Source organism: Sinohyriopsis cumingii, chromosome 17 (genome assembly GCF_028554795.1).
Source record: "Sinohyriopsis cumingii isolate HCF-2022 chromosome 17, ASM2855479v2, whole genome shotgun sequence".
Classification (NCBI taxonomy): Eukaryota; Metazoa; Mollusca; class Bivalvia; order Unionida; family Unionidae; genus Sinohyriopsis; species Sinohyriopsis cumingii.
In genome coordinates, this window is record NC_142977.1 from 71,984,998 (window position 1) to 72,012,884 (window position 27,887).

General features: G+C 34.2%; 2 protein-coding genes across 3 annotated transcripts in view; one reads left to right on the forward strand and one right to left on the reverse strand.

Annotated features, from left to right (window-relative positions):
• Positions 1-2,216: 2,216 nt before the first annotated feature.
• Positions 2,217-27,725, forward strand: LOC149779219 (uricase-like). Its single transcript, XM_089939787.1, has 9 exons — positions 2,217-2,443; positions 7,205-7,436; positions 8,863-8,979; positions 13,099-13,177; positions 14,250-14,436; positions 18,280-18,403; positions 20,005-20,100; positions 21,671-21,775; positions 22,126-27,725. Exons 2-8 carry the CDS (start codon positions 7,206-7,208, stop codon positions 21,743-21,745), a joined length of 909 nt encoding a protein of 302 aa, XP_089795913.1. The 5' UTR covers positions 2,217-2,443; position 7,205; the 3' UTR covers positions 21,746-21,775; positions 22,126-27,725.
• The window catches only part of LOC149779220 (SNARE-associated protein Snapin-like), a 38,750-nt gene continuing 31,865 nt past the window's right edge, over positions 21,003-27,887 (reverse strand). For both annotated transcript variants that reach the window (XM_089939791.1, XM_089939789.1), the window contains one exon: positions 21,003-21,441. In XM_089939791.1, coding sequence (XP_089795917.1) covers positions 21,421-21,441 — 21 coding nt within the window. In that variant the 3' untranslated portion in view covers positions 21,003-21,420. The remainder of the gene's footprint in view (positions 21,442-27,887) is intronic.

Here is a 27,887-nt window from a genome sequence, read left to right on the forward strand (position 1 = left end):
ACACCCTTCTTTAAAATTCAATGAGTCTGCAATAATTTGAATTTCCTACGTTTGATTAAGATTCGAACGTGTCCGTGCAATAATAGAAATCATACAGATCATGTTAGTCCTACAATGTAAGACATAGTACATGTTGTTTTTGTTTTAGTGCTATGTCTTACTATCTAAATATCAGCCTTGTATAGCGTGTTCCGGGTTGACTGACATCGGAATGTGTATCAACGTTTCAGGAATATCTCACACACTTGATCACCAGTAGCGACACTCTTCCACTAATTTATGTGTAATTAATATACTTACTGTGCTGTCTTTATCATGGCGGAATGAGAATATAACACTAGCAAAGGAGATCACCTCTGTCTGCGTGGGTTCGAGTCTCGGATTCAGCCAAAGTGGGTATATGAGAAAGCTTGCCAGTAGCTTCTCGTGGGTCGGTGGTGTTTTCCGGGGGTTTTCCCAGATTCTTCCTCCACCATTAATACTGGCCGCCATGTATAGCCTATTGTGTGCTGAAAAGTGGCGTTAAACCCTACAACAACAATAACAACAATTGCAAATGGACGCATTTTCCTGTTCCATTGACATACATTTGAATTTGTTGCAATGCGACGGTAGTCGAAGTATGCCGAAGCATTATTATGGCGGTTTATGTGGTGGATATTTTTCTTGAACGAAACGAAACGTTGATTACGGTTCCAATAGACATATATATTTGTATTCGCTTCGGTAAAGAATAATATTTTAACTTAACCCGATTTCGGTATTACCGGCTTTCATCGCTTTCCAACCAACTGAAATGTAGGCCAGCGAAACTTGAAAGCAGGTCCATTTCTTTTGCGAGAATTTGAATTATTAGAGAAAAGACATCAGGGTAAGTAAAGTCTGGCAAAAACATAACTTTCCTTTACAGAGAAGCGTCGTTATTGGTTGCCAGTTGTGTGTGATATTCCTGAAAATTTGACTTTCGTTACAGTTAGTCGACATCAAAACACGCTACACAGCTCCGATAGTTAGGCCGTAAGACCCATCTCCCACCAAAATAAAAATATTGGGTGATGCGTCTTACGTTGTAGGACTTCAGATCATGTAGGCATTCAGTAATTTTATTACAGATACTTTTAAATGGTTATTATTCAATTTATTTAGTTTATCATACATCTTTATTCCGTCAAAAGACTATTATTTATACTCCCCGTGAAATACGTAGAGCGAAAATCAATGTTAAAGTAAATTTAACATTTTGAACGAGGTCAACCTAAAGGTGTAACAGCTGGATCGAATGCCACAATATAAGACGCGTGTGGTTGGAAAAAAATCGTACTATCTTGTCATTTATTATGATATATCTGACATCCTCTTTTTTTTTTTTTTTTTGACCCAGATTAGTACATGGCCGCCATTGTTAACCTTCATAGCGATCAATAATTTCGTCTGGAAGCTTTTTGATGACGTTTAAGGTGCAGACCATTCAACAATCAGTATTGATTATACTTTAGTTAAACTATACTAGTATTAAATTTGTAAGCAATCATATTCAATTTTAATAAGTGTTCCTACGTAACCACGTGGATTATTAAAAGATGAATTATAAATGGGGGAGGGGTTTGCAATTTTAGCAAAGAAGCGTAATTTCATAACTATAAAGGAGAGAGTGAGAGAGAGAGAGTATGGTTCTTAAGTTTTTCAGATATGTACCCCCCAACAACAAAAAAAAAATGGTTTTTTTATTTTCACATGCAACTTTAAACTTGCATGCTCTTCTGGAGCGTTGATCGGCAGCCTAATATGATCCATGGAAGGGGAAAATAAAATAAATAGTTTTGCATTCATACATTGGTAAGTGGCTGACGCCAATCGTTTGTTGACACTCCTTAGTTCCATCCCAGCATATATAGCTGGTTAGAACTTAGAAGTGACACCCTGTTTTTCAAAATGTGTGTATTGGTATGTGTTTCCCCTGTCTTCTGTTTGTGGCTGTGAATGGTATTGTTTCAAAAATAATAATGCGGTAATAATTTAGCAGGGTTAATTTGGTTTTAATCCATCAAATCTCTTGAATTTTTTATCCCATGAAGCATGGTGTTTACGTCATTACACCCCATGCAAAAATGTATTGTCCCCAATTCTGCATCGTGACACTTGATTTGGAGGAACATAGTAAAGTGCACTATGTACTGCAGACTGGTTCCCTGACTATATGTAATATCACCATGTGATGGACAAGGACGAATGTATTCCGATTGACTGTGTTTTCTTTCGTCTAGGAGAAATAACCAACATAATCACAAATGCAGGGACACAATGTGCAGTTGTTGAATTTTGGGTCAAGGTTTGGAGTGTGGACGTGCATAAATTACTGTTCGTGGGTTTCAGGACAGTGTCTTATCATTTAACTGGCCCGAACCTTACCTGATCCATCTGCTTTGCTTGCTGAATTGAGAAAGTAAGTATTAGTTGCGTTTCCGGCATCTTATAAACGTTTTGACACTTTGGTGCATACAACTTACAAGTGACATTTCAGTATTGTATAGCGTGGACATCCATCGAGTTTCCTCGGATTTTTTCACCACATTTGAAATATTTTAAAATGTAGAATATCGAAAATGGGTGGAAAGGTCGAAAGAAACTCGACCACCACAGAATAAGCGATTGATGGGATTATATTTTGGCTAATGCGGATAATTACTTTTTTCTTTTTTTTTTTCTTTCTTCAGGATATATCTAGCATTTTTAAGGTTAGTTCTGCAATTCTGCTCGTTACTAATATTATGTAATTGTATTTGTACCCAGTCGTTTAATCATTGTTCAAGGTCAGCCCAATGTTTCCCCTTGAATCTAAAAGGGTAGGATAACTGGGCAGTTTAAGATATGCAGTGGAATAATGGATCAAAGTGGAAATAAAATACACAGTGGAAAAAATGAAATTAAAATATACAATGAAAATTATTTTTAAAAAAGTTTTTTATTGAAAAAATATAAAAACTTGTTAATCATCAGATGCATACATATCAGAATTGTAAAACAGAAAACATAATTGTCAAATCTGATGCTAATAATTGTATTGTGCAAATTTGAATACTGCTTAAAACAGATGAAGCAGTCATCAAGCATGGTTAAAGTTAGTTGATATAATTTTCTCTACAAGAAACTGCAATATACATATATTGAAGTTGTTTTTAATGATGTATTTCTTAATATACTTAGGAGTCATTCATAAGATATTCCCGATTTCACTTGAGCATCAGGTTGGTCACTGTCATTTAAACACAATACATTAAAATCATGTCATTATTTAAAGCACGGTTGGAAGTTGAAAGATATAAAATTACAAAATATTAGAAATATTTAAAAATTAAGTTTATAGGTTAATAACATACTAAATTTGAAATTCCGTTAATGTATGCAGATTTGTGGTAGTCTGGTAACAATCATACAGATTAGGTTACCTTTTTTATTATTAAAAGTTTTGAATAAGTTAATAATATAAAAATAACCATTGAAACAATTTTACATATTTCTAGATAAAGACCACTAAATAAAATTTATGAACTTCCATTGCATATACTAACTTCTGAAATCTCCATTGCATATAATTCCCATTGCACAGCAGGTTGGTCACATTTAATTGAAACATTCTTTGAGAAAATTTGTACTGCTATTTAATGTAAGTATTCATTTTTATGTTTTAATGTCATTTTATCTCCAGAAATCATATTTAGTTAAATAGTGACAAAAAAGTGTTATTATATAGTTGTTTTTTTATATTTCCATTGCATATTTTATTTAAATTATGTTTCATTTTTCTAATGCATATTTTAATCATACCCTATTTCAAGCTCTCACAAGGGTAGTTTAAGCATATATCTCATGCTCAGAAAGGCACCTTATTTTTGTGAATTGTTGACATTCTTCATCTTTATTAATATTATTAGTATTATTATTATTGTGATTATTAGTATTATTATTATTGTAAAATTAGGAAATTATGATAGTAGTTGATTTATAAAGTTAAAAACAATCCCATGTTTGATATGTAATCACCCAAAACGTTGCTAGAGTAAAATCCATAATATTGTCTTCCAAAATTTTCTTCCCATATTTATGGCATCTTTCCAAAGCTGAAGATACATATAGCAGTAATGCTTTTGAAAGGAAATTTTATGCATGGTTACATGCATAAATGTAAAATCTTACCAATCGTGATGAAAATTATTGTCTGTAGGTGACTTAAACAAGAACTAATCTTTACATTTCTCCTTTGGATGAACTGTGATTTTATTGAAGGTCGGAATTTAGTGTTTATATGTTCATTAGATATACCTTTGAATTATAATGCTATAACTAGTTTGTAGCATTTAGTGTATCCTTGATTTCATTCATTCATGTTTGAAGTTGATTTGATTTTTAGCTGTAATGTGGAGCAACAAATTACATGAATTAGTTAAATTATTGACTAGCATCAATTGAAACCTTCCAGAAATTTTTATTAAAGCATCAGTTTTTCTGATAGGGTTATATTCAATGCAGTGTTACTCCACTTTAATAATAATAATAATAATAATAATAATAATAATAAAAATAATAATGCTTTATTTATAAAGGGTAACTCATTAGTCAAGGGCTATTCTCCCTTGAGGCCCTCTTAAGGAGAGTATAACAATGCACATTATATGAAGATAGCAATAATTAGTGTTTATTTTAACATGTTTAGTATTAAAATACTAAATTCCATTATCTATTAGAAACACGTGCATGCTCATGATATCTCTTCTTAAATACTCTAATATTTTCAGCAGATTTTACATGTAGTGGAAGCTTATTCCACAGAACTGTACCAGAGTATTGAAAACTCTTTTGGTGCTAGAAGGTTTCCATTTGATATTGATCTCAACTGGTATTATGTTGAAAAAAACCTGAATAAGTCCTGAAGATACTCTGGTGCACTTCCATGTAGACATTTATATAAAAGAACTGCCTTGTGAAAATCTATCCTGTCATATATTGTGAACCATTTGAGTTCTGTAAATAATGCTTTTGAGGGATAATCAACAGATGCATCTAAAATTACATGTGCTGCTCGTTTCTGAAGTTTATAAATCCTGTCAAACTCAGATTTAACAGTTTCCCCAGTTTCCCCATACATTAAAACAATAATCCATTGTTGGAAGAATACATGACTTGTAGTATAGATTTCAAGTTTCCATGGGTAAATATTTCTTGATTCTCCTGAGAAGGACAATTTTGGGTGACAGTGTTTTGCAAAGCTTATCAATATGGTCATTCCGTAATAAGTTGTTATCTAAGTACAAGCCTTCATGTTTGACATTTTCTAATGGATGATTATTTATTGCAAGAGATAGTTTTGGGTTCCCTGACATGTGTAGCTTTTGTTATGTCCCCAAAATCATACATTTTGTTTTACCTTCATTAATTACCATCCTATTTTGTTGTGCCCAGTTTTGGACTCTAATAAGGTCTGAGTTTAATCTTGTTTGGATAACTTCAGTATCAGAACTAGATGTATACAAGGTTGCATCATCTGCAAACAAATCTATATGTGTGGATTCATTATTTAATGGCAGATCATTGATATAGATAAGGAAGAGGAGCGGGCCCAAAACTGAGTCATGAGGGACTCCTGAATAAATAGTATGAGTTTGAGAGCTAATATTGCCAGTGCTTACTTGTTGAGACAATTGGTTTAGGTGTGATCTAAACTAATTTAAAAAAGGATTGTTAGACCTGTAACAGTTCAACTTTTGCAGCAGAATTTCATGATCATCAAGATCAAAGCCTTTCTTGAAGTCATATGTCCATTATCCATTTCCTTCAGCCAAAGATCAATAATTTGGTAAATTCTGTTTGGCACAAGTGGTACTTCTGAATCCTGATTGTGCTTTATGAAATAGAGAGTATGTTTTAAAAATTGTATAGATCTGAATGGCTACATGCTTTTCAAATAGTTTTGACAATACACGTAGGTGATATTGGTCTGTAATTTCCTGGACCCTCATATTCTCCTACTCTTAAAAATAAGGGTAACCTTTGCACATTTCAGTGTTTCTGGAAAATTGCCACTCATTATACTTAAATTTATGATATGCTTTAGTGATTTTGTTATTACTGGTGCAGCAATTTTAAGAATTTGTGGATCAATACCATCCAATCCAGAGGATTTATTAATATTTACCTTAATTAGCATATCAAAATCAGCTTCACTAACATTAGCTATTGAAAAATAATTATCATCAGGAATTTTAGCTCTTATAAATAATAGAAGAGCATCAAGTTCAATTGGGATGTTAGTCTGGTTCTGAATACTCTTAATGGAGATGCTTATGAAGAAATTGTTGAACATTTCCACAATTGTACAGATGTTGCTATATCATCGTTTTGCTTAAGTCTAGGAGGAGACAACTGTTCTTGGGTGGGTTCAGCTCTTTTAGATGCTTCCACACTGTTTTGGTACTCTTACTTTCATTAATAACCTGTTTTTAGTAGTTCTCTTTTGCCTTATCTATCAGGTGCTTAGTTTTATTGGTCCACTTTCTATAGCTTAATTTTCATGTCTTTTTTCTTGTGGAAATTATCTCTTTGGTGCCTAGCCTCATTGATATCAAGGGTAATCCACTTGGTGTTTAACCCTTTTTCTCTCAATTCATTCATTATGTAACTGCTTGCACAAATCAGCATCTCATTTTGATCATACCGAGCTAATGGATTTAAAAACAGTTGATGTTGGAAAAGATAATCTTTTTAATCATATCTACTTAACTGCATGATTGTGAAAACTGCATCTCACAAATATACATACTGCTGAACTGGGTTGTCCAACTAATTGTCCACCAACTTGATTCAAATGGTAGTGGAAAATTTAGGCCAAGTTTGTGTGAAAAAAAATTTCAATTTAGTCCCTTGAGTGAAAAAAGTTGGACTCCCATAAGATGACATGAATTTTAATGACCTAAAGGTCTGTATCATGTGCAAAAGACTAATAACAATGATACGTTTAATGTGCTTTTATCCGTACTTTAAAGTTTAACATACGTTTGCAGCATGAGACTAAATAAGATAATTATATAAATGTTTTGGGGTTATGACCCTTGGATTACTGACCAGGCAAGGGAGAGAAGAAATTAAAAAATAGCAAATTTGCCATCTTGGTGAGCCATTGATGTAGGGCCTAATTTTGATTTATTTGCAGGATGTCAGGTGAAATTGTTCAGACAGAGTTCGTAGACTCTGGATATGGGAAGAAGTTTGTCAAGCTTCTTCAGTTACGAAGGGAGGGCAATATTCACTATGTGAAAGAAGTAGAAGTCAATACCGAGCTCACCCTCAACAATCATCGTGACTACCTCTTTGGTGATAACTCAGACATAATCGCTACAGACTCGCAGAAAAATACAGTCTATATCCTAGCCAGGCAGTATGGGGTACAACTAATTCTTAACATTGCTTTATAGGTCAGCATGTCTTGGACATAATGAGTAAACTAAATTTATCCATAATTAAAAGTTGCTCTTTACATGTAGAACAGTGATGTCACTTCAGCATTAGCTTTTGTCATTGATATCAGGGTGAAGAAATCTTGTACATTGACCACAGGGCTATCAGATGACAGGGATTAGGGTATTACATTTTTTATTCAGCTCACCTATTAAGCATTTCAGTGATATCTTGATTTTGGCTTATTTACTTGCCTGCATGTCCTTTTCCTATAGGCATCTGATGCTCATATTTATTAAACTCTGTGAACATATTCAATTTAACTTTATGATTGTCATTTGATTTTTAAGTCAACTTAAAGCGATATTGAAATATACTCTGAAATATTGAAAATAAATGGATCCAGCCTGGTATAATTATATATCACCTTTTTGGGTGGGTGGGGATGGTGTGGTCATATTTGATCATATATAACACTTCTTGATTCTGGGAAAACAAATATTTTCATCCCAAAAACTGGATGAACATTTTTAAGCACTATGACAAGATTTCAAGGTAATGCTTCCTGTGTAATTGTAGACCTCACTATGATATGAATATTACAGAATCAGTATACTGTCTTTTGCATGTTCACATTATAATATATATTGTAATACACCTGTAAATATAACATGGTTTCGTTTTGGTCTAACATCGCAAATACAGTAATAAAACCCACTATATACAGACCAAAAGTTTGATGACATCATGATGTCATTGATCTCTCTTGAACAAAAAAGGAATTACATTTTACATTCTTGTGTTGGAAAACTGGATTACATTGTGGTTTTACTAATCTGTTTTTCTTGTCAAAAGTTAATGCGAAAAAAGTAACCATATTGACTGTCTGGGACAGACTGGCACCATGTTACCACTGTACTACATTAATATACTCAGACCTTCAAATATAAGTTTGTTATTCCCATCTTAAGTTTTATGAAAACTATTTTTGTAATGACACACAAGTTCATTCTTGTTATAAATACTAGTTTCAGTTAAAGTCCCCTGCTGAAAACACATTGAGATTTGCATATAATTCAAGCCTTTTTAAGCTAGAATGATGAAAACTGTTAGCCAAATATACTAGAAGGTATTTTTGAGAATCAAACTGACTGCCTTACATTGAAGACAAGGTCATACAGATCATCACTACTATATTTCCCGTCTGTTTTATAACTCAACAACCTCTTTCAGAGAGATATGAAACTCAGTCAACAAAAAAAAAAAATGGATTATCAGTTGTATAGGTTATCATGTTGTCAAGTCAACTATACAATGTCAGCATGACATATTGACTCTACATCTGCATTATTTCAGTAAGGGACTTCCAAGGTCATTTGTCTACTTCAGCATTTGTAATGTTGTTTTCTTCAGATACAGTCAATAGAACAGTTTGCTATTCTTCTCTGCAATCATTTTTTGAATAAATATCAACATGTGGTAGCTGCAAAAGTCTACATAGAAGAGGCACCATGGAAACGGATTGAAATTGTAAGTAAATTGGATTATTTCTCCTTCTCCTTTAATTGAAGTAAATCTATCTAAATTGATTCATTATTCATATTAAGCATATTTAAGTTTGTTTTTCATAATCATGGTATTTAACTTAAAGTTACCACTTGTATTCAAGGTCATTATTATGGTTTGCATGACCTTGAAATGGCCTTGAATTTCACAGCCTCTGAAATCCTTTAATTCATCCCAGCAAGGCATACTGTGCATATTGTTGTTGATCTTGGGAAAATGGCTGAAAGTGTTAAAATTGCGTTCAAGTAGTGAGAAGCACAAATCATTTGTAGGGGGCCCCGAGTGGCCAAGTGGTATAAAGCACTCTCCGTTACAGATCACTGCCATCTCGTCTGTCTGCGTGAGTTCGAGTCTCGGATTCGGCCAATGTGGGTATATGAGAAAGCTTTCCAATAGCTTCTTGAGGGTTGGTGATTCTTTCTGGAGTGTTCTCGGGTTCTTCCTTCACCTTTAATACTGGCCGCCATGTATAGCCTATCGTGTGCTGAAAAAATGGCATTAAACCCTATAACAGCAACAACAAAACATTTGTAAAATCTTTGGAATCAAAAACCTTCAGAAATTTCTTCATTGTAAAAACAATTCTACAGTGCCAGTGGAAATGGTAAACTTGAATATGGCTGAGTGTATATAGAAACAGATAATACAGTGGCAAGATTGAGTGACTCATTCTGTGTGCATAAACCCCCACCCCTCCACCAGCTGGCTTTAGTACTTCTTCCAGCTGCAGACAAGGTGTTGCTGGCTTTGTTGAAAAAAGAAGTGCTGAAAGCTAACATTTTGTGGACAATACAAACCATTGTGACTCATATCTCTATTAATCTAATGTAAGCAACACAAAGCTTATCAAGCTTATATTTCCTGATAGCAACATTGCTGACCAATTTTCATGTGGTAAGAGAAAGACTTCCTGTTTATCTGTTTCGCAGTGTCAAAAGCATTGAGAAACACATTGGTATAATGTAAGATTAATTTGTTTAATGGGTAATATGGACCTCAAGACTTTCAGTTTGAAATTTCTGTATGAATCATCATTTTCAGGGTATTCAACACAGGTACTCCCAGTGATCTGTAAACTGTGACATACATATACATAATGAACCACAAGATACACAATGAACCACAAGATACACAATGAACCACAAGATACACAATGAACCACAAGATACATACTGAACCATAAGATACATACTGAACCACAAGATACATACTGAACCACAAGATACATAATTAACCATAAGATACATACTGAAACATAAGATACATAATGAACTGTAAGATACATAATGAACCACAAGATACATAATGAACCAGAAAATACATAATGAACCACAAGATATATAATGAACCTTAAGATACACAATGAATCACAAGATACATAATGAACCAGTAAATACATAATGAACCACAAGATACACAATGAACCAAAAGATACACAATGAACCATAAGATACACAACGAACCATAAGATACACAATGAACCATAAGCATGTGGACATACTGTTGTTTTTTTCCTTTGAACTGAGTGCACCCACATTATATGGTTCACTTCACCTCTTGTGTACATATGTAAATCATTTTTGTTACATTTTTCCATAAACTTAAGGACTTTTGTTTGTTTTGTTCAAGTTACCCTTCACCATGATGTCAAAACCGCATGATGCCTAGTAAAACTCAATTTAGGTAAAAGCCAACATATGTAGAGATCCCAGGAATGTATTACCAAAAAGGTTAAGAAGCTTGCTGTCTAATAAGTCTCTCTTTGAGAACAGAACACCCTAGGAAAATCAATTATGTGTAGCCAATACTAAAAACTTTTTCTGCTTGGAATATTATCAAATGTACAATACAAAAGTTAGTGGCTCAGTCACAGAACAATTTACAAGAATTACTTTTTCCTATTTTGTTATCTACCCTTCTGCAGATACTAGTATATATTTATAAGTCATCTGTCAGTCAACTAACTTCATCAACACTGACTGAGGATGGCCTGTCATATTTAGTGCATGTATAATGTTTACAGGAGAACCAGTAGTGGACAATGAATGCAGTCTGTGCTGGAGGAAGGAGGGTTGTGGTAGACAATCCATTGTGTTTAAGAGGAAGTATTGGGTAGCTAGTTAATGCATTCTGTGGAGGAGGTGGGAGGTTTGTGGTAGACAATCCAGTGTGTTTAAGAGGCAGCATTGGGTAGATATTTACTGCAGTCTTTGGAGGCAGAGGGAGGATTGTGGTAGACAATGCAATGTGTTTAAGAGGAGGTATTGGGTAGACATTTAATGCAGTCTGTGCTGGAGGAGGAAGGGTTGTGGTAGACTTTGAACTATGTTTAAGAGAAGGAATTGGGTAGACACTTAATGCAGTCTGTGGAGGAGGAGGGAGGGTTGTGATAGACAATGCAGTGTGTTTAAGAGGTATTGGGTTGACAGTTAATGCAGTCTGTGGAGGAGGAGGGGTAAGGGTAGACAGTTAATGCAAACTGCAGAAGGATAGATAGTGGTTGGCAGTGAATAAGTCTGGAAGAGGAGGGGTGGGGTAAACAGTGAACACAATCTGAAGGAGGAGGAGATGTGATAGACAATGAATGCAGTCTGGAAGAAGAGGGGAGGGGAGCGATAATGAATGCAGTCTGGAAGAGGAGGGGAGGGGAGAAATGATGAATCCAGTCTGGAGGAACACAGGTGGGATAGACAGTGAATGCATTCTGAAAGAGAAGGGGTTGGGTAGACAGTGAATGCAATCTGGAAAAGGGGAGGGGACAGACAGCAAATGCAGTGTGGAGGTGGAGAGGTGGGATAGACAATGAATGTAATATGTAAGAGAAGGGGTAGACATGAATGCAGTCTGGAGGAGAATGGGGGGTAGACAGTTTATGGAGTCTGAAGAAGGAGTTGGTGGGGTAGACAATGAATGCAGCATGGAGGTGGATGGGTTGGGTAGACAATGAATGCAGTCTGGAGGTGGATGGGTGGGGTAGACAATGAATGCAGTCTGGAGGTGGATGGGTGGGGTAGACAATGAATGCAGTCTGGAGATGGATGAGTGGGGTAGACAATGAATGCAGTCTGGAGGAGGAGTTGGTGGGGGAGACCATGAATGCAGTGTGGATGAGCAGGGGTGGGGTAGACAGTGAATGCAGTCTGCATGAGGAGTTGGTGTGGTAGACAATGAATACAGCGTGCAGGAGAATGGGGGAAAGACACTAAATGCAGTCAGGAGGGGTGTGGGGTAGACAATGAATGCAGTCTGGAGGAGGAGGGGTGGGGTAGACAATGAATATTATTTGAAGGAGGGGTGTGTTAAACAATGAATGCAGTCTGGAGGAGGATGGTTGGGGTAGACAGTGAATGCAGTCTGGAGGAGGAGAGGTGTGTTAATAAATGCAGTCTGGCAGAGAGTTGGAGTAGACAATGAATGCAGTCTGGAGGAGGGATGGGGTAGACAATGAGTGCAGTCTGGAGAATTAGGAGTAGTGTTTTTATATAGTGAATGCAGTCTGTGGAGGCATGGACAAGAATGCCAAAAAAGAAAGTTCAAATATTAGTAAATGTCATTATCTAATTCACCGGATCTAAAACAGAACCTGTTTGATTTGACAAATTTACATCATCCATTGTATTGGTTCTCTAAACTTTCACATTGCTGCCTTGTGTTTTCTTGCTGCATGTACCTAGTTAGAAAATGTTCTTGTAACATTTTTTTGTTTATTAAGTTCCTATTGCTTTAGCTTGTTTTTTTTAATGACAGTTGTGTCAGCTTTTCTTTGCTGTTTGCAACTATGTATAATGTATAGAAATAATAGAGGGCCATAAGAAGGAATAGTTCCAGGTAACTATATACTGTGTATGTAAATATAGAAATAATAGAGGGCAAGAAGTAAGCTTTTGATATTGCTTATAATGTTTCAAAAGGACTAAATTAGATACAGACCATGGAGAATGAGGGGTTAGGGGGTCAAAAGTCTCATTTCATAGGTAATGTGGTCACTTCCTGGAATCCTGAATGCAATGTCATGGGTGTCGGGTGAGGTGGGAAATTCCTGGCATTTGTGACGGTTTCCATCTCAACTTTTTTTGTCCACAGGATGGTCAGAAACATGTGCATGCATATTTGTTAAGCAAGACCTGCACCCGATTTTGTGAGATCAGGCAGAAACGAAAGGGTAAGAGTACAGTTTTTGCATGTGTACAAAAATGTTTTCCTTTCACTCTTATACTATTGCTATTTATGTCAATACTGTCACAGTCACATGTCTATATTCTTTTAAATGTTAATGCTTAATTTATTATCTTAATCCAGTATATGTAGTTAAATTAATCTAATTTAATTATATTTGAATCAGTCTGAGTCAGATAGCTGAGGCTTGATTGTACTCAAGGATTGTCATAGAATCTAGTTGTGTTACTATGACTTTGTCTGTTGTCTGATTGTAGTTTTTGTGCTGGGTACCTAAGCATGAGGGAGAGCAGTTTATTGCAGTTACTAATTATGCAATTTCCTGGATATGATAGGTTATGTCTTTTTGTCAGTCCATCCATCTTCAAATCCAAGTCCATCTGTGCATTTGTTCGTCTCTGTTATCCATGTAACTTGAACTCTTTTTACATGCTGGTTGTAGGAAGGTGTGAACTTCATATTTGTTTTTCCATACAACATGAACTCCATCTACATTGACTGAGTGATGGATTTCAGAGTTGTTATTCATGTCACCTAAACTCCATCTTGACTGATTGAGGTGGAGGGTGATCGTATTCTGTTATCCAAACAACCTGAACTTCATCTAGTCTGGTGAGGGAGGGTATGTTTTTTATCCATGTGTTTTATTTCTTCGTTTGTTTTCTTTTAATCCCCAAAGTTTAGAGCATGTATATATCTTTTTCTGCATCTTGAAGATCTCAGCGTGGAAGTCACAAAACTTTTTACAGTATTTATGTTGTCTTTGGGGTGAAGATCTCAGCGTAGAAGCCACAAAACTTTTTACAGTATTTATGTTGTCTTTGGGGTGAAGATCTCAGCATGGAAAGCCACAAAACTTTGTACAGTATTTGTTGTTTTTGGGGTGAACAGAGGTTGTCACTTTTGCCTGCTTACCACTGGGATGGGTAAAAGATCAGATGTACATAAGTTTCAATTAAAAGTACATTATTAACGGCACGTCATCATTGTCAGTGTATAACATGCTTCAAATATGTTATAATGGATATGACTATATTTTAAATATAATTTCTCTTTAGAAATTCCACTAGCGTTAGCTGGTCTGAAGGACTTGCGTGTGATGAAGACAACCATGTCAGCTTTCAAAACGTTTGTGAATGATGAATATCGTACACTGCCTGATGTGGATGACAGACTGTTTTGTACAGTTGTAGAAGCTAGATGGTGGTACAGTACTGTGGAGAAACTGGACTTTGATAAAGCTTGGTTAGTAAAACTATTTTTGAATCAGTACTATGAATTGTAGATTTTTGGAATCACTTGAATTTAATAATATTTATTCACCTGTGAGAAGTGTTGGTGGCACATATAGGAAAAACTTTGACTATCCATACATTTTTGCATCCATTCACTTTATCATGACTGTTATTAGCAACTGTCCATTTACTGCAACTTGATAGGTGACTGAATCTTTAAGTGGATGTGTCATGAGAAAAACGTTTTTATTGTTTCATGTGCATTTTCCTTGTGGTCAGGATAGCGGTGAATGCTATTTGAGACCTTTTGGGGTAGGGTACATTTAGTGTATTGTTTTTCTTTTACCCTGTATACATACTAATACAACCAGAATTGTAAAATTTGGTGAAGAGATTCGTCTTTTAAGTACTACACCCCACACACCACCCCCATCACAAGAGTAGGTCACCGTGCCCATATTTCAGGCTTTATTGACTAGTTAAATTTTGTGTTTAGGTTTATTGCTCAAACTCGGCTTATACTGGAATCATCAGACTTTTTTAATACCACACCTCCATCAACAAAAAAAGTTTCCACTTTCAATATACTTCTATGCCTGGTATTGTAAAACTTTCTGAGGTATGCAGCCTGATGATTACAACACCCATATCAAAAGTTGGCCACTGTGACCCATATTTCACATATACTAACTTGGGTTAAATTTGTATTTAAACTGTTCTTACTAAAATCATTAATCTTTAGGAATGCAGACCTGTTTACCCATCCGTATGTTACCATATTTGTATGGAATAAAGTCCATTGGTATGGTCATACAGTCATACGGTCATTGATCTGAAGTACGATTTGAGGGTACATTTATTTATTTTTTAAAGTGGTTTTTTGTTTTGTTGTATTGTCTCTTCACTCCATGCCTTTGTCCGCAGTCTGTGCCACATCACTGATTTTAACATTTTCAAACTGATGATCAAAATGGAAAGTCTAAAAATAGAAAGCAACATTTTCTACCAGTTCATAATACTCTGTGGCCATGCCTTAAACCATCGTCTAAAGGAGAATTTAGACTGTCCTAAATTGCACAAGGTATTTAGAAGCAGTCCATTACTGTAAATATTAACAAAGCTGATACCAAATTTTATGAAATAAATAAGATTGCCTTCACCTATCTAGATGAACTTCTGAAAAAATGGGTGGTGTTAGCAATTTCTATCAATAATGTTTTGTATTAAGTCTTCCTTTACCATGTAAAATGTAGAGATTTGGCTTTTATTTTAAATGTTATCGATATGTATGAAGCTGAGAAAACAGTCTTCCTAAAGAAAGTAACAGAGGTAAATAACAGAAAGATGTTGGATGTGTGGAATTATTATTTTGTGGTTTTTATCACTATAATATAAACATGTTTAAGTCAATGGTCAATATATGCAGATTTTGCCTAGGACTCTGAGTTGCCTGAATATCAGCGTCTTTACAAACTAGGAGTTATTTACAGAATATTGTAGGGGCCCGAAGTGGTCTAAAGCGCTCTCCATTATGGATCACTGCCATCTCACCTCTGTCTGCGTGGGTTCAAGTTCTTTACAAACTAGGAGTTTTTTACAGAATATTGTATCATCACTATGTCATGCAATACTACATAATGGTAATTAATAGTGTATTTATTAATTACATAATGGTAATTATAGTGTATTTATTAATTACATAATGGTAATTATAGTGTATTTATTAAGTCTACTATTTGTGCCCTGTTTCACAGGTGATGTGGCTGTGTTAAGATGCTATAAACACTGAATGAAAATACTGACTGCCTTCTAAAATACTTACAGGCATTGCTTAAAATACTGACAAGAAAATGTATGGGTAAACAGGCCATGGAATGTATACATCTCTATTAATACCACACACATACAAAAACATGTCACTATGACTTAAATTTCATTGGCTTTGGTTAAACCTTTTGTCTAGCTCATAGCCACATTGTGCTGTATTCTGTATACATGTATTATCTGTGTGTGTGTATGTAATTTGGATTTTTAACATAGCTTTAACAATTTTTGAGCTATATCACTATGATGTCTGCAGCGGACGCTCTAACCACTAGGCCATTGGAGCAGTCATGTATTATCTAGAATCATGAAGCTTGGTGTGGGGATGCTTCATGAAGAGCACTGTTTCCTCATTGCAGAAGTAGATCGGTACGACACATATTTTATGCATCTCTGATTTAGGTTAAAGTTTATTTAGATGTTCATTTCTCAGTAGTGTTTATGCTAGATTCATAAAACTGATGATGATATGCATCTATATTAACACCACACCTTAACAAAATATGAAGCGTTTTGTGACATGTATTTCATCTTTTGCTGGCTGTGGTTTAGATTTTGTTTTCAGATCATGACTGGACATGTACCTTTGCTTGCTCATTGTATACTACCCTACCTATTAATATGAAACTTAGTAAGGATATGCATACTACCCTACCTATTAATATGAAACTTAGTAAGGATATGCATACTACCCTACCTATTAAATATGAAACTTAGTAAGGATATGCATACTACCCTACCTATTAATATGAAACTTAGTAAGGATATGCATACTACCCTACCTATTAAATATGAAACTTAGTAAGGATATGCATACTACCCTACCTATTAATATGAAACTTAGTAAGGATATGCATATTACCCTACCTATTAATATGAAACTTAGTAAGAATATGCATACTACCCTACCTATTAAATATGAAACTTAGTAAGGATATGCATACTACCCTACCTATTAATATGAAACTTAGTAAGGATATGCATACTACCCTACATATTAAATATGAAACTTAGTAAGGATATGCATACTATCCTACCTATTAATATGAAACTTAGTAAGGATATGCATACTACCCTACCTATTAATATGAAACTTAGTAAGGATATGCATACTACCCTACCTATTAATATGAAACTTAGTAAGGATATGCATGCTACCCTACCTATTAATATGAAACTTAGTAAGGATATGCATCTTGATTAAGTACCACACATGTATTCAGGCCTATAATTTAACAATAATTTCTTTTGTTGCCAGAAGGACAAGTAGTTTGAGAAATGTACCAGTCCTGCTGAATCATCACAATTCTTTCTTCACTTACTGACTGTTGACAACTGCAACTTTATGAACCATGGATCTATTGAAATTAAGAACTACTAGTCTGACATGAAATTGACTAGCCTTAAGCTAGTATAATACTACTAATTTCAGGCTCTATTATTGCAAAAAAAGGGTCTGTTTGATCTGTATTTAATTTCTTTGTTTCAATTTTGTATTTGAGGTTCATTTATTGGGCACTGTTTAAGCTAGAATCATGAAACTTGATTATGGGATATAATATCTTTGTTAGTAATAAGACCTTTACAACCAGAGTCAGAGTCACTTTCATTATTATGCTTTACTAACAAGTGTTAAGTATTTTTGTCTGTTCTCGTGACTATATAGATTTTTCCATGCTGTATCCATCTAGACTTTATACAAGGAATTTTGAATAAATGTTTATTTGGTGACAAACTGTTCATATACTATTGTTTAAGGCTGCATGCATGTATTGGCTAAGGATACCTATATTTTTCATATATTTGCCCATTTTAGTGAAATGCATCATGAAACAAGTATATTTTTGTGTAATTAAATATTGATATTAATTGTTTTGTTATGCAGATCCTTTGCTCACACATGTACTCTTTTTGATCATATGGTGATTGATTAGTCAGCATACTTACATTTGATTTTGTATGAATACTTTATATCAGGTTTGATATCCAATGTACAACTGACACATTAATAAATACACTTTAATTTTAGGGAGGGGGTGAAGACAAGTATTCTTAAGGTCTTTGCTGGAGCACCTGACACAGGGATTTTCTCACCATCTGTCCAGAACACTTTGTACCTGGCAGAAAAAGAAGCACTTGCCAACATTCCTCAGGTAAGGTTCTTGAAAACCTTAAGCTGTTTGGATTAGTATCCCTTTGTTGTAGTGGCACATTCATTTGTTTTGCTTCTATTTTTGTGGCTATTTATGCAGTAAAATAGTAAGAAACTTGAATCTTTAGTTCTAATGGTCATAGATCAGAGTAGCTCAGTGGATTGGTCAGTTTTTACTTAATCTGACGTATATCTATCCCTTAGCACAAGTGTGTTGTCATTACTCTTCCATAACTACTTAGAAGATTGCCATGAAACTTTACACACACATTGATCCCAAAGGTTGAGTTGATCCTAAATGAAAATGGTGCTGCTCAGACATCCAGTATGACCTATTCAGCAGCCATCTTGCTATTGCAAATCCTCTTGAATTGATGGTCATATCAATATCGGGTTGTCACAAAAAGATTTGTTATGATGTTTTGCTGGATCTAAAGTGGTGTCAATCTGACATCCAGACATACCACAACTACCATATAGAAAATCTTGTTAGCACAACTCCTGATGAATATAAAGTTATATTGACGTAGGGTTTCCACCAGAAAACATATTGTCACTGGTTCATCTTAGTGACAGTGGTTCTGCTTGGACATCCATTATGGCCACCATAGTGGACATACATTATGGCCACCACAGTGGACATCTTGAAAATCTTGTTATTGATCCACCTTAAGTTAATCAAAATGGAATTTCATTGAAAGACTTGTCATCTCTAATTGTTCATAAATTACAAAAGGCATTATTCTGACCTCCAATATGGCCACCATAGCAGCCATCTTGGTCTTAAGATGGTCATGTTTTTTCATTGCTTTTGTTCAATTAAATCCAAAGATAAAAGGAAACAAATGGAAAATGTTCAAAATATATAGGTCTTATTTTCACTTTTGCAACTGGCACTCTGCTTAAAGCTGTCACCACTGTGCTTGAAAATGGCTCCATAAATGATTATTTCAAATTATTGAATCATGTTCATATAATGTGATGGTTAATATTTTATCTTGTGACAGCAAATATCCTGCGTTACAATTAGTTAGTCTTTGTAATATTTCTTGAGTTCTCAGTTTCAGTTATGTGAGCTATAAATCCAGATAGAAAATATTTTTGTTATGCATAAATCCTAATAGAAAATGTTCAAGTTCTACATAAATCCAGATAGTTCTTCTTTTCTCCTGAATATTGCATTACTCTTTCTCTTGAATTTAGATTTACTTCAGTGATATAATAATCCATGTCTCTGTATATTGTACAACTCTTTCATTTGAATTGAATACAAGTTTGCGTTAAAAAAAAATGAGTTAAGACTTGAATTATGTCATGCTATGGGAGGGTCATAACATGTTACCCATGTTTGCCTGTCAATACATTATTATCCCTGCGATGATATGGAAGGGTCATAACATGTTATGCCTGTCTGCTTTTCAGTACATCCATTGCATCACTTGAGTTTTGCATTTACATCAATATGTGCATTGTTGGCAGCAAGGGTCATACAGAAATGGCTTGGCACGTCATATGTTATATATAAACACATTTCTATTTTCTAGTTCATCACAAAATCAGTAGACTATGTTTTTTATTTCACTCGTCAAATCTCCATTTCAGATAGACAAGATAGAGATGACATTGCCAAATGTTCACTACTTTAATGTAGATTTCAGCAGGTTTCCAAAACTGGAGTTTTCTGGATGTCAGAATGAGGTCAGTATTACATTGTATCCATGACAACTGTCAACTCACAAACTTTAATGGCATGATGGTGTCAGTTACTTTTGTCTTACTTTCATGTTTAACCTTTGCATTAATGCAGTTTTATATATTTCCCTTATAAATGATATACTAGCACAAATGTTTAATTTAACTTCAATTTGTTGCAGGAAATAATCTGATATAAATCTTTTAATTTTTGTTCACTTCGTGAATTTGTTTTACTGCAAAATGCATTGAATGGCAAGTTGTGATATATTTGGTAGTATGGAAGTAAAGAACCAATTTATGTTTTTGTCAGTATTTTTTATGCAGTAAAAAGTGTCTAAATTTCTTCTTATTTGGAATGGTTTGAAATACTGGTTGACTGGTTTCAGTTAGTTTTTCAAGGTCAACACCTCTTCACATTGGGACCAATGTGAAATACTGATTCAGATGGTTACTGTTTTATCATAGATCCAGTAATTGTATCTAGCCTTGATTAGTTGAAATTGTCTTTCCTTTAAGAGCAAATGTAGTTTTCATAGAATTACTTTATATTTGCGTTTCATGTTTTTATGGTAACATTTCAAAGTACAGGATAATATTTACAATAATTTTGATGTTATTGCAAAGAAATGTACATGTGGTTTTTTGGATATGTGTACATGTGAGAGTTGTATGGAAGTCTTTGTCAGGGTTTGGACAGTGTGCCTGAATTTTGCTGGTTCATTTGAAAAGTGCTTGAATATGAGGTCAGCTCCCAAAGGTACTGGAAAAGTGCTTGAAAATAGTTGGTGGTTCTTGAAAAGTGCTTAATTTTGAAACAAGCGCATTTCAATGAAAATCATTAATTTACTGATATAAATTCCAAGGTAAATAATCCTGACAAATCTCAAAAACAAGCTAGAAACCCAATCTTTCTAGAATTTTATTTCCATATGGGGTGGTTAACATATTCAGTAAGACTGTTACTTGTATTCTTGTTAATGCATAGTCTTGTTCAACCATGTTTTTGTATAGCTAACTGATCAGTGTTCACTGTGCTGTTGGCGCAAATAAACAAAAGTCAGTTAAGTTCTCACTGATGAGAAGCCTATTTTTAAACAAGATTCCTATACATGCTGTAAATATGTGTAAGACCATGTGGTAAATTAAGTGCTGTATCATGTGTTTGTTCATTTGGCACAATAATGTTAATTTTACATATGATATATCTCAGCTAAAACTTTGTGGTTGACTGGCAATTGGGGTAAGAAGACTATTGATGTAGGTCAAAAAGTCAGAGATCAAGGTCACAGATGACATGCTTTGCCAGTTATTGCAAGGAAGAAGTCAGTGAAGGTCAAGATGACTCTGAAAGAAGAAAAAATAGTTTCTTTGCCAAAATTATATATATATATATATATATATATATATATATATATATATATATATATATATATATATATATATATATGACTATTAAACTTGGGAAAGGCATATAATGTACCTTTCTTGGTGCATTTGTTAACTTTCATTGAGTTTACGATACATTTTAAAAGCTTCCTTTAATTTTCTGATGGAAAACATTGTCTTTTCTCAGATCTTTATGCCAACAGACAAACCATCAGGAAATATTAGAGCTGCAATACAACGGAAGCCATCAGCAAAGCTGTAGTCGCTGCAGTCAACTTTCCATAGCAATTCTGTAGGTTGTGAAGATGAAGTGGGCATTTTTAGTTGCATTTTTACAAATATAATAATATAGTCAGAACTGTTTTACAATTCAAGAAATAAATCACTGTTTCTCATTTTTTGACTGTGTTACAAATTGTTGATGATGCATATACTTAGTAAAGTTAAGTATACTTGCTTTAAAAACTATTCCTATTTTGAAATCCATTCTTCCTCATTTTCTTATCTACATGTACTGACAAAACTTTATTCCATCATTTTTATATTATCCTCAGATTGTGGCAGTAAATTTGTATTTTAGCATTCCAGTCTTTTGATAGATATAAATCACATTTTGAATCTTTTCTATATTTGTAATTACAGTGTCTGGTACTGATACTAGTCCACTTACTGGCCGTAAAACAGGAACTTGTCCAATCTGGGCACTCTTCTAATTCCACATTGATTTTATAAATGATGTCTTCATAATATAATTGGTAATGAATACATTGTGTTTATTTTCATTGATTTCTTGATGTGAAATGTCACATACAAGTATTACAAACAACATTTAACTAGTTAACAATAACAAGGCAGACACAAATCAGTTTGTCATTCCACCAAGATATTTTTAGTTTTTTTTTGGGAAATAAGGTATATAAAGTCCAGTGTTGAGAATCAGAAATTCAGAGATTGGTGACTGCTTCATCATGATTGATTGACCATTGCTTTTAATCAGTTGGAAATAATTTCTCTTTTGAATAGAAAATGTAATTTTTGCAAACCTGGTAATGGCTGAGTTCATTGAATCCCATGAAGTACATATGTTTACTGGCGATTTTGTTATGCCTTTCTATTGGTGTGTGGCTTGTACTAAGCAACAGAAGACTATATCAATAGATGGGTCATGCTAAACAACAGAAAGCTATATTGGTGTATGGGTTGCACATGGCAACAGAAGGCTATATTGATGTGCAAGTTGTTCTAAGAAACAGAAGCCTCTATTGGTGTCAGTGTGCAATAGAAGCCTATAATGACAGATGGGTCATGCTAAACAACAGAAAGCGAAATTGGTGTAAGTGTTGTTCCAAGCAACAGAAGGATATATTGTGTCTGTCTTAGTTGTGCTAAACAGAAGGTTATATTAACTGTAAACTGTTATTCACATATTTTACTTTTCTTTTTATGGCCCAAAAAGTTGAATAGTTAAAAAAAAATACATTTGATTCATTCATGTTCGGTTATGAAAAGACAACCAAATGCTTGACTGATAGACTATTATTATCAGTCCTAATGAATGCTTGGCTGTTTGACTGTTCTGACCAGTCATCAACTGTTTTGATTCATCATCAAATGAGATCCATTCAAAACCATCTAATGCAATAAACTGTCATGTTGTAAATGTGATTGGCTGACACAAAATCACAAGCTCAAAGTCAGAACTTGTGTAATTTCCAGATCTGAATATTGGCTTTGCAACAGGGCCACCATAATTATTGTGCAGAGTTATTAATTTTTGTGATGCAAACATAGAAATAGACCTTTTTTTTGCATGTTCATAATAGGTTGATTTTCTTATTGTCAGCTTCAAAGCTTTAGTAACCAGCTGTGAAGTTTGTTTATTGTTTTTTTAGTGGTAATAATGGTGCAGTATAATAAATTCTATCGTTCTGTGAACTCTGAAATAAAATTTGTGTTCTTGTGACTTTCGTATGCATTAAATTCAAATGTTGGAACCTAAGCACCTTTGTATTCTGAATGTGAGGGATGTGTATGATTAAAGGAAATTATGTCATGGTAATTTAATATTGTGTTGATTAAAGGAAATTATGTCATGGTAATTCAGTATTGTGTTGATTAAAGGAAATTATGTCATAGTAATTTAATATTGTGTACTTGTAAATTTATTGCCTTCATTTATGGCATACCATGCACCCCCCACCCCCCATTTACCATTTAAATAACCAGTCTCTACTGTGATGACTTGTAAATGAGAATGGAGATCACACGAAACAGTTGGCTATATTTGCATATGTTCACAAAGATTGCAAGCTTTTGAATGATTACAAATCTATTACCTGCAAGGACACAACAATGAAAGAGGATCACTTCAAGATGTTTTGTTATACTTGTGTCGGTCTCAGAAAACTCAGACTAAAGGATTCAAGGATATTCGCTTTCTAATTTATCTAAAGTACTCACTTTTACAGAACCCTAACTTTTCACCTCTGTCCTTGTGTGTTCAATCAAGTCTTGGACTTGGCCAACAGTGTGGGTATAGGAGAAAGCTTGCCAGTAGCTTAGTGGTTCTTCCAGGCCTCCCCCCCCCCACGAAGTTATTCCTCCACCAGATATACTGGCTGTCAGGTATAACCTATCATGTGCAAAATTAGAACTAGAATTGTGCTTTCCTCATTCTTCCTACGTAATTATCCTTAACCTTAATCAGAGCCAAACCAGTCTTGGTTTAAACTGGAAGTTTAATAAGTGCAGTGATAGAGGGTGATTAATATGAATTATTGTTCATGGCATACCAAGTCTTATGGGTAATCATTGTGAATTGATTATTACTCTTAGGACACCGATTCTCTTTGTTTTCATAGGTAAACTAGACCTTGAATTTAAAGTTGCAAGAAAAGTATGAATCAAGCCACCCCCACAACCTCTGTGTTCATTTTTAGGCAGTACTTGTTTGTTTTTATTACCAACTGATGGCTGTTTATAATGTTGAGAAGTATATATTTGGGTATATTTATATAAAGATGGAAAATGATCATAATTTAATTTGCATGTAAAATTTCATGAACATGAATGTTTTGTTTAAATGTTATGAATTATAGATGCTATATTAATAATTCAAAATTACCAATAGTTTGTGTGCGTCTTTACTTCCCAAAGTACATAAATCTATTTAAAATAATACTCATTGAATTTTATAATGTGTAATAATTAATAGTTGGATTTGCTTTGGCATAGTACATCACAGCAATGCAAGTAGGTTATTAGTGTTAAGGCAACTGGAGTAAAGGACCCTGCCCAAGCACACGCAACAGTTGCAAAGCTGGGGTGATTTGTCAGCAGGATCTGAACCAGCACACTTCACTTTCAGATGCATTCTGGCATGCTAATCAGAGTTTGACCAAAAAACCATTAGTTCAAGGAAGATGATGACTGTTTGGATGTAGAAGCAAACCCTTCTCAAGTAACTCTACTTTTAGGAAAGATAGAGAAAGTTATTGGTTATACCAATTACATACTCTACGTCCAGTAGGGATTAACATCTTGGTTTAAATGGAGTACAGGCATTTTTAACTGCCACCATTAGTTACCCCATTTGATATGCTAGACAGCATATCAGACCTATTTTTAATCCCACAGACAACAGGGGGCACAACAGTTAAATTGTCGGTAAGATTTGAACCAGCACACTTCACTTTCATATGCAAGACTGACATGAAATCACAGTGTGACCTGCTACCATTAGTTGCTCTGTTTGATATTGCTATACCAGTCTCACAATTTTATTTTATTTTTTTAAATGTTTAGTACAATTTTTTTTTAAAATGTTGCGTACATGTACCTTGTTGCACACGATTACGTTGCCTTGAGACGGTCCCTCGTTGAAAGCACATGTCGGCTTTGAATGAGATCGACCGACACTCATTTCATCCATTCTGATGATTATTTCGACTTGTCACTATGTTCGAATAACTGTTAGATAATTATGTATTATTAGATGACAATATTTTATTTTGCCTTACTTGTTTACAGTGTATTTTAATCAAAGAGGGCCTCCCGGATCGTGTTCCGCTAGATTTGTAATGGCACCATTGTTCGCAGTACTGTAGGTTGCTGAGCGCGAGATGGTAGCGTTCTCGTTTCTAACCCGTATCGGAGAACCTCGAGTGTCCCCGTTGTTTATGTTTATGTAAACATCCGAGGTTGTCCAAGGGTATAGAGTATAAATAAGGCCCCCGTCCTTGCAGACGGGGGACTGACAATATTGAAATCACAACCGTCTGTCTCCTTTCGGATCAAATTCTAAATCAAAATTTGTATCAGTCATGACTACTTTTATTCAGGTAAAAGCCCTTTTCTGAAAGTGTTTTGTTACTACCAATATCAAAATTCGGATTTGTCCAGATTTTGATTTATACAAAATTCGGACTTATCCTGTTTTAAAGTTATCCCAATTTCGGATTTGTCAAAAATTAGGATTTGCCTAGATTTGGATTTATACAAATTTCGGATTTGTCCAAAAACTCGGATTTACCCAGATTTTGCTTTATACAAATTTCGGATTGCTCCAAAACTTGGATTTACCCAAATTTTGATTTATACAAATTTCGGATTGGTCCAAAATTCGGATTTGTCCAGATTTTGATTTATATAAATTTCGGATTGGTCCAAAATTCAGATTTGCCCAGATTTTAATCTATACAATTTTCAGAGTTATCTGAAAATTCGAGTTAACCAGAATTCATTTAAAGGTTTTATTTGACAGAATTTCTATTAATAGGGTTAGTACAATCAAATACATGTACTAATAAAATTAGATTTGATGATATTGCATCAAATCTAATTTAAAAACGTATTTATGCTAAAATTGTTATCTCTTAAAATATACAGAAACAATGGCGTATTAAAAAATAATCTTGTTTGGTTTGTATTGTATAGAAAATGTATGGTCATGAAGAAAAATTATTATTGTGTATGTCAATGTAATTGTGATCTTGTGAGATTTAAAAAAAAAGAGAGATAAGAGAATACAATAAAAAATAAAACATAATTTATTCTGTATTTATTTACAAAATAAATAGCACACATTTCTTTGTTCTTCTCTATAATCTCCTCTGTCATTCTAACCTTTTATTGTACAGAAATATCAATCCAAACACTACAGTCAAAAGGTTATATTCATTTCACCTCAAGCCAGTACCTGGCGAACCCAGAATATTTATGACTGAAAGAACCGTAGGAAACAGTCGTAACAATATGCAAGATTGCATCAGACCTATTAATCCCGGAGATGATGGGGGTACAACAATTGATAATTATTCAATGTTTATGCAGTCCAATGAAATTTGGAAACATTTTAGAAATAAAAAAATGCATTAAAAGTTCAAGAAAAAATTGAGTGATGAATTTCTCAATAATTTGTCATTTTATTTTTCAATGACAAATCCACACAATTAAGCAACAACAAATATTTTTGAAGCAAGCCACACAATTTGATAGCTATGAATTTAAAGTGATGAACAGTCTGGGACAAGAAAAGCTTTTGAGATGGTAATTTCAATGTTCAGCATTTATACAACAGTTGTATTTTGCATGTAACAGGCAAAATAAAAAGGGAATAATTTCCAACAGCTCATGTTTGTAAGCCAGTGGGAAACGGGTTAGGTATGAGTACAGTTGTTATGGTCAAAGGATTTTGAAGTAGGTAAGATAAGTTTCATTGTAATATGCAAGCTTGTATAATGCTATGACTTTGTCTGTGCATCAAATCTTTTCCTCACACATGAACTTAAGAACTTCACATGCTTTACTTGAACTTCATTGGTAAGATGACCTTGATGGGTCCAATGAAACTGACCTCAGGGCCAAAAGATAACTACATAACTGTAACTGTGCAATGTAAGATGGTTTGGGGATGATATTATGTCCTGCCAAACAAACCATCACCAGGGTTCATAGATTTGGTATCCACTGGAATGTCTAATCTTATTGATTTTGGGATCCAAAGGTCACATGTCCCCATTGTAACCCTAAAAGGATATCTGACAGGGAGACCATATATTCTACTTGTATACACACATTTCATTTTTGTTGGTGATTTTTGTTTGCAGTGTAGTCTTCGTTGTTTTAAAATGTCTTTTCTGTTTTCATTAAAATTCAGATCATTTATCATTATTGATAATTCTTTAAATCCTTTTAATTATTACTTTATATACTTAAGAAAAATAAAATATTTTACACCAAAAGTGCTATTAGTCCAAGACTTTTTTTAACTCAAAAACTGGACTGACAACCAGTAAAAGAGCACTTTTATGATATTTGGGGTCCAAAGGTCAAAGGTCAAGATCACCACAAGACGAAGACTATTAACAGACTTCTCATTATAAATTGAATACTGAAAAGACCTT

What these genes read in the sequence shown, in the direction of transcription:
- LOC149779219 (XM_089939787.1), top strand. Translation starts at nt 7,206, where the DNA reads ATGTCAGGTGAAATTGTTCAGACAGAGTTCGTAGACTCTGGATATGGG. An exon ending in GATCAGGCAGAAACGAAAGG is followed by an intron (nt 13,178 to 14,249) that starts GTAAGAGTACAG and finishes ATTTCTCTTTAG; the next exon opens with AAATTCCACTAGCGTTAGCT. An exon ending in TTTCTGGATGTCAGAATGAG is followed by an intron (nt 20,101 to 21,670) that starts GTCAGTATTACA and finishes GTCTTTTCTCAG; the next exon opens with ATCTTTATGCCAACAGACAA.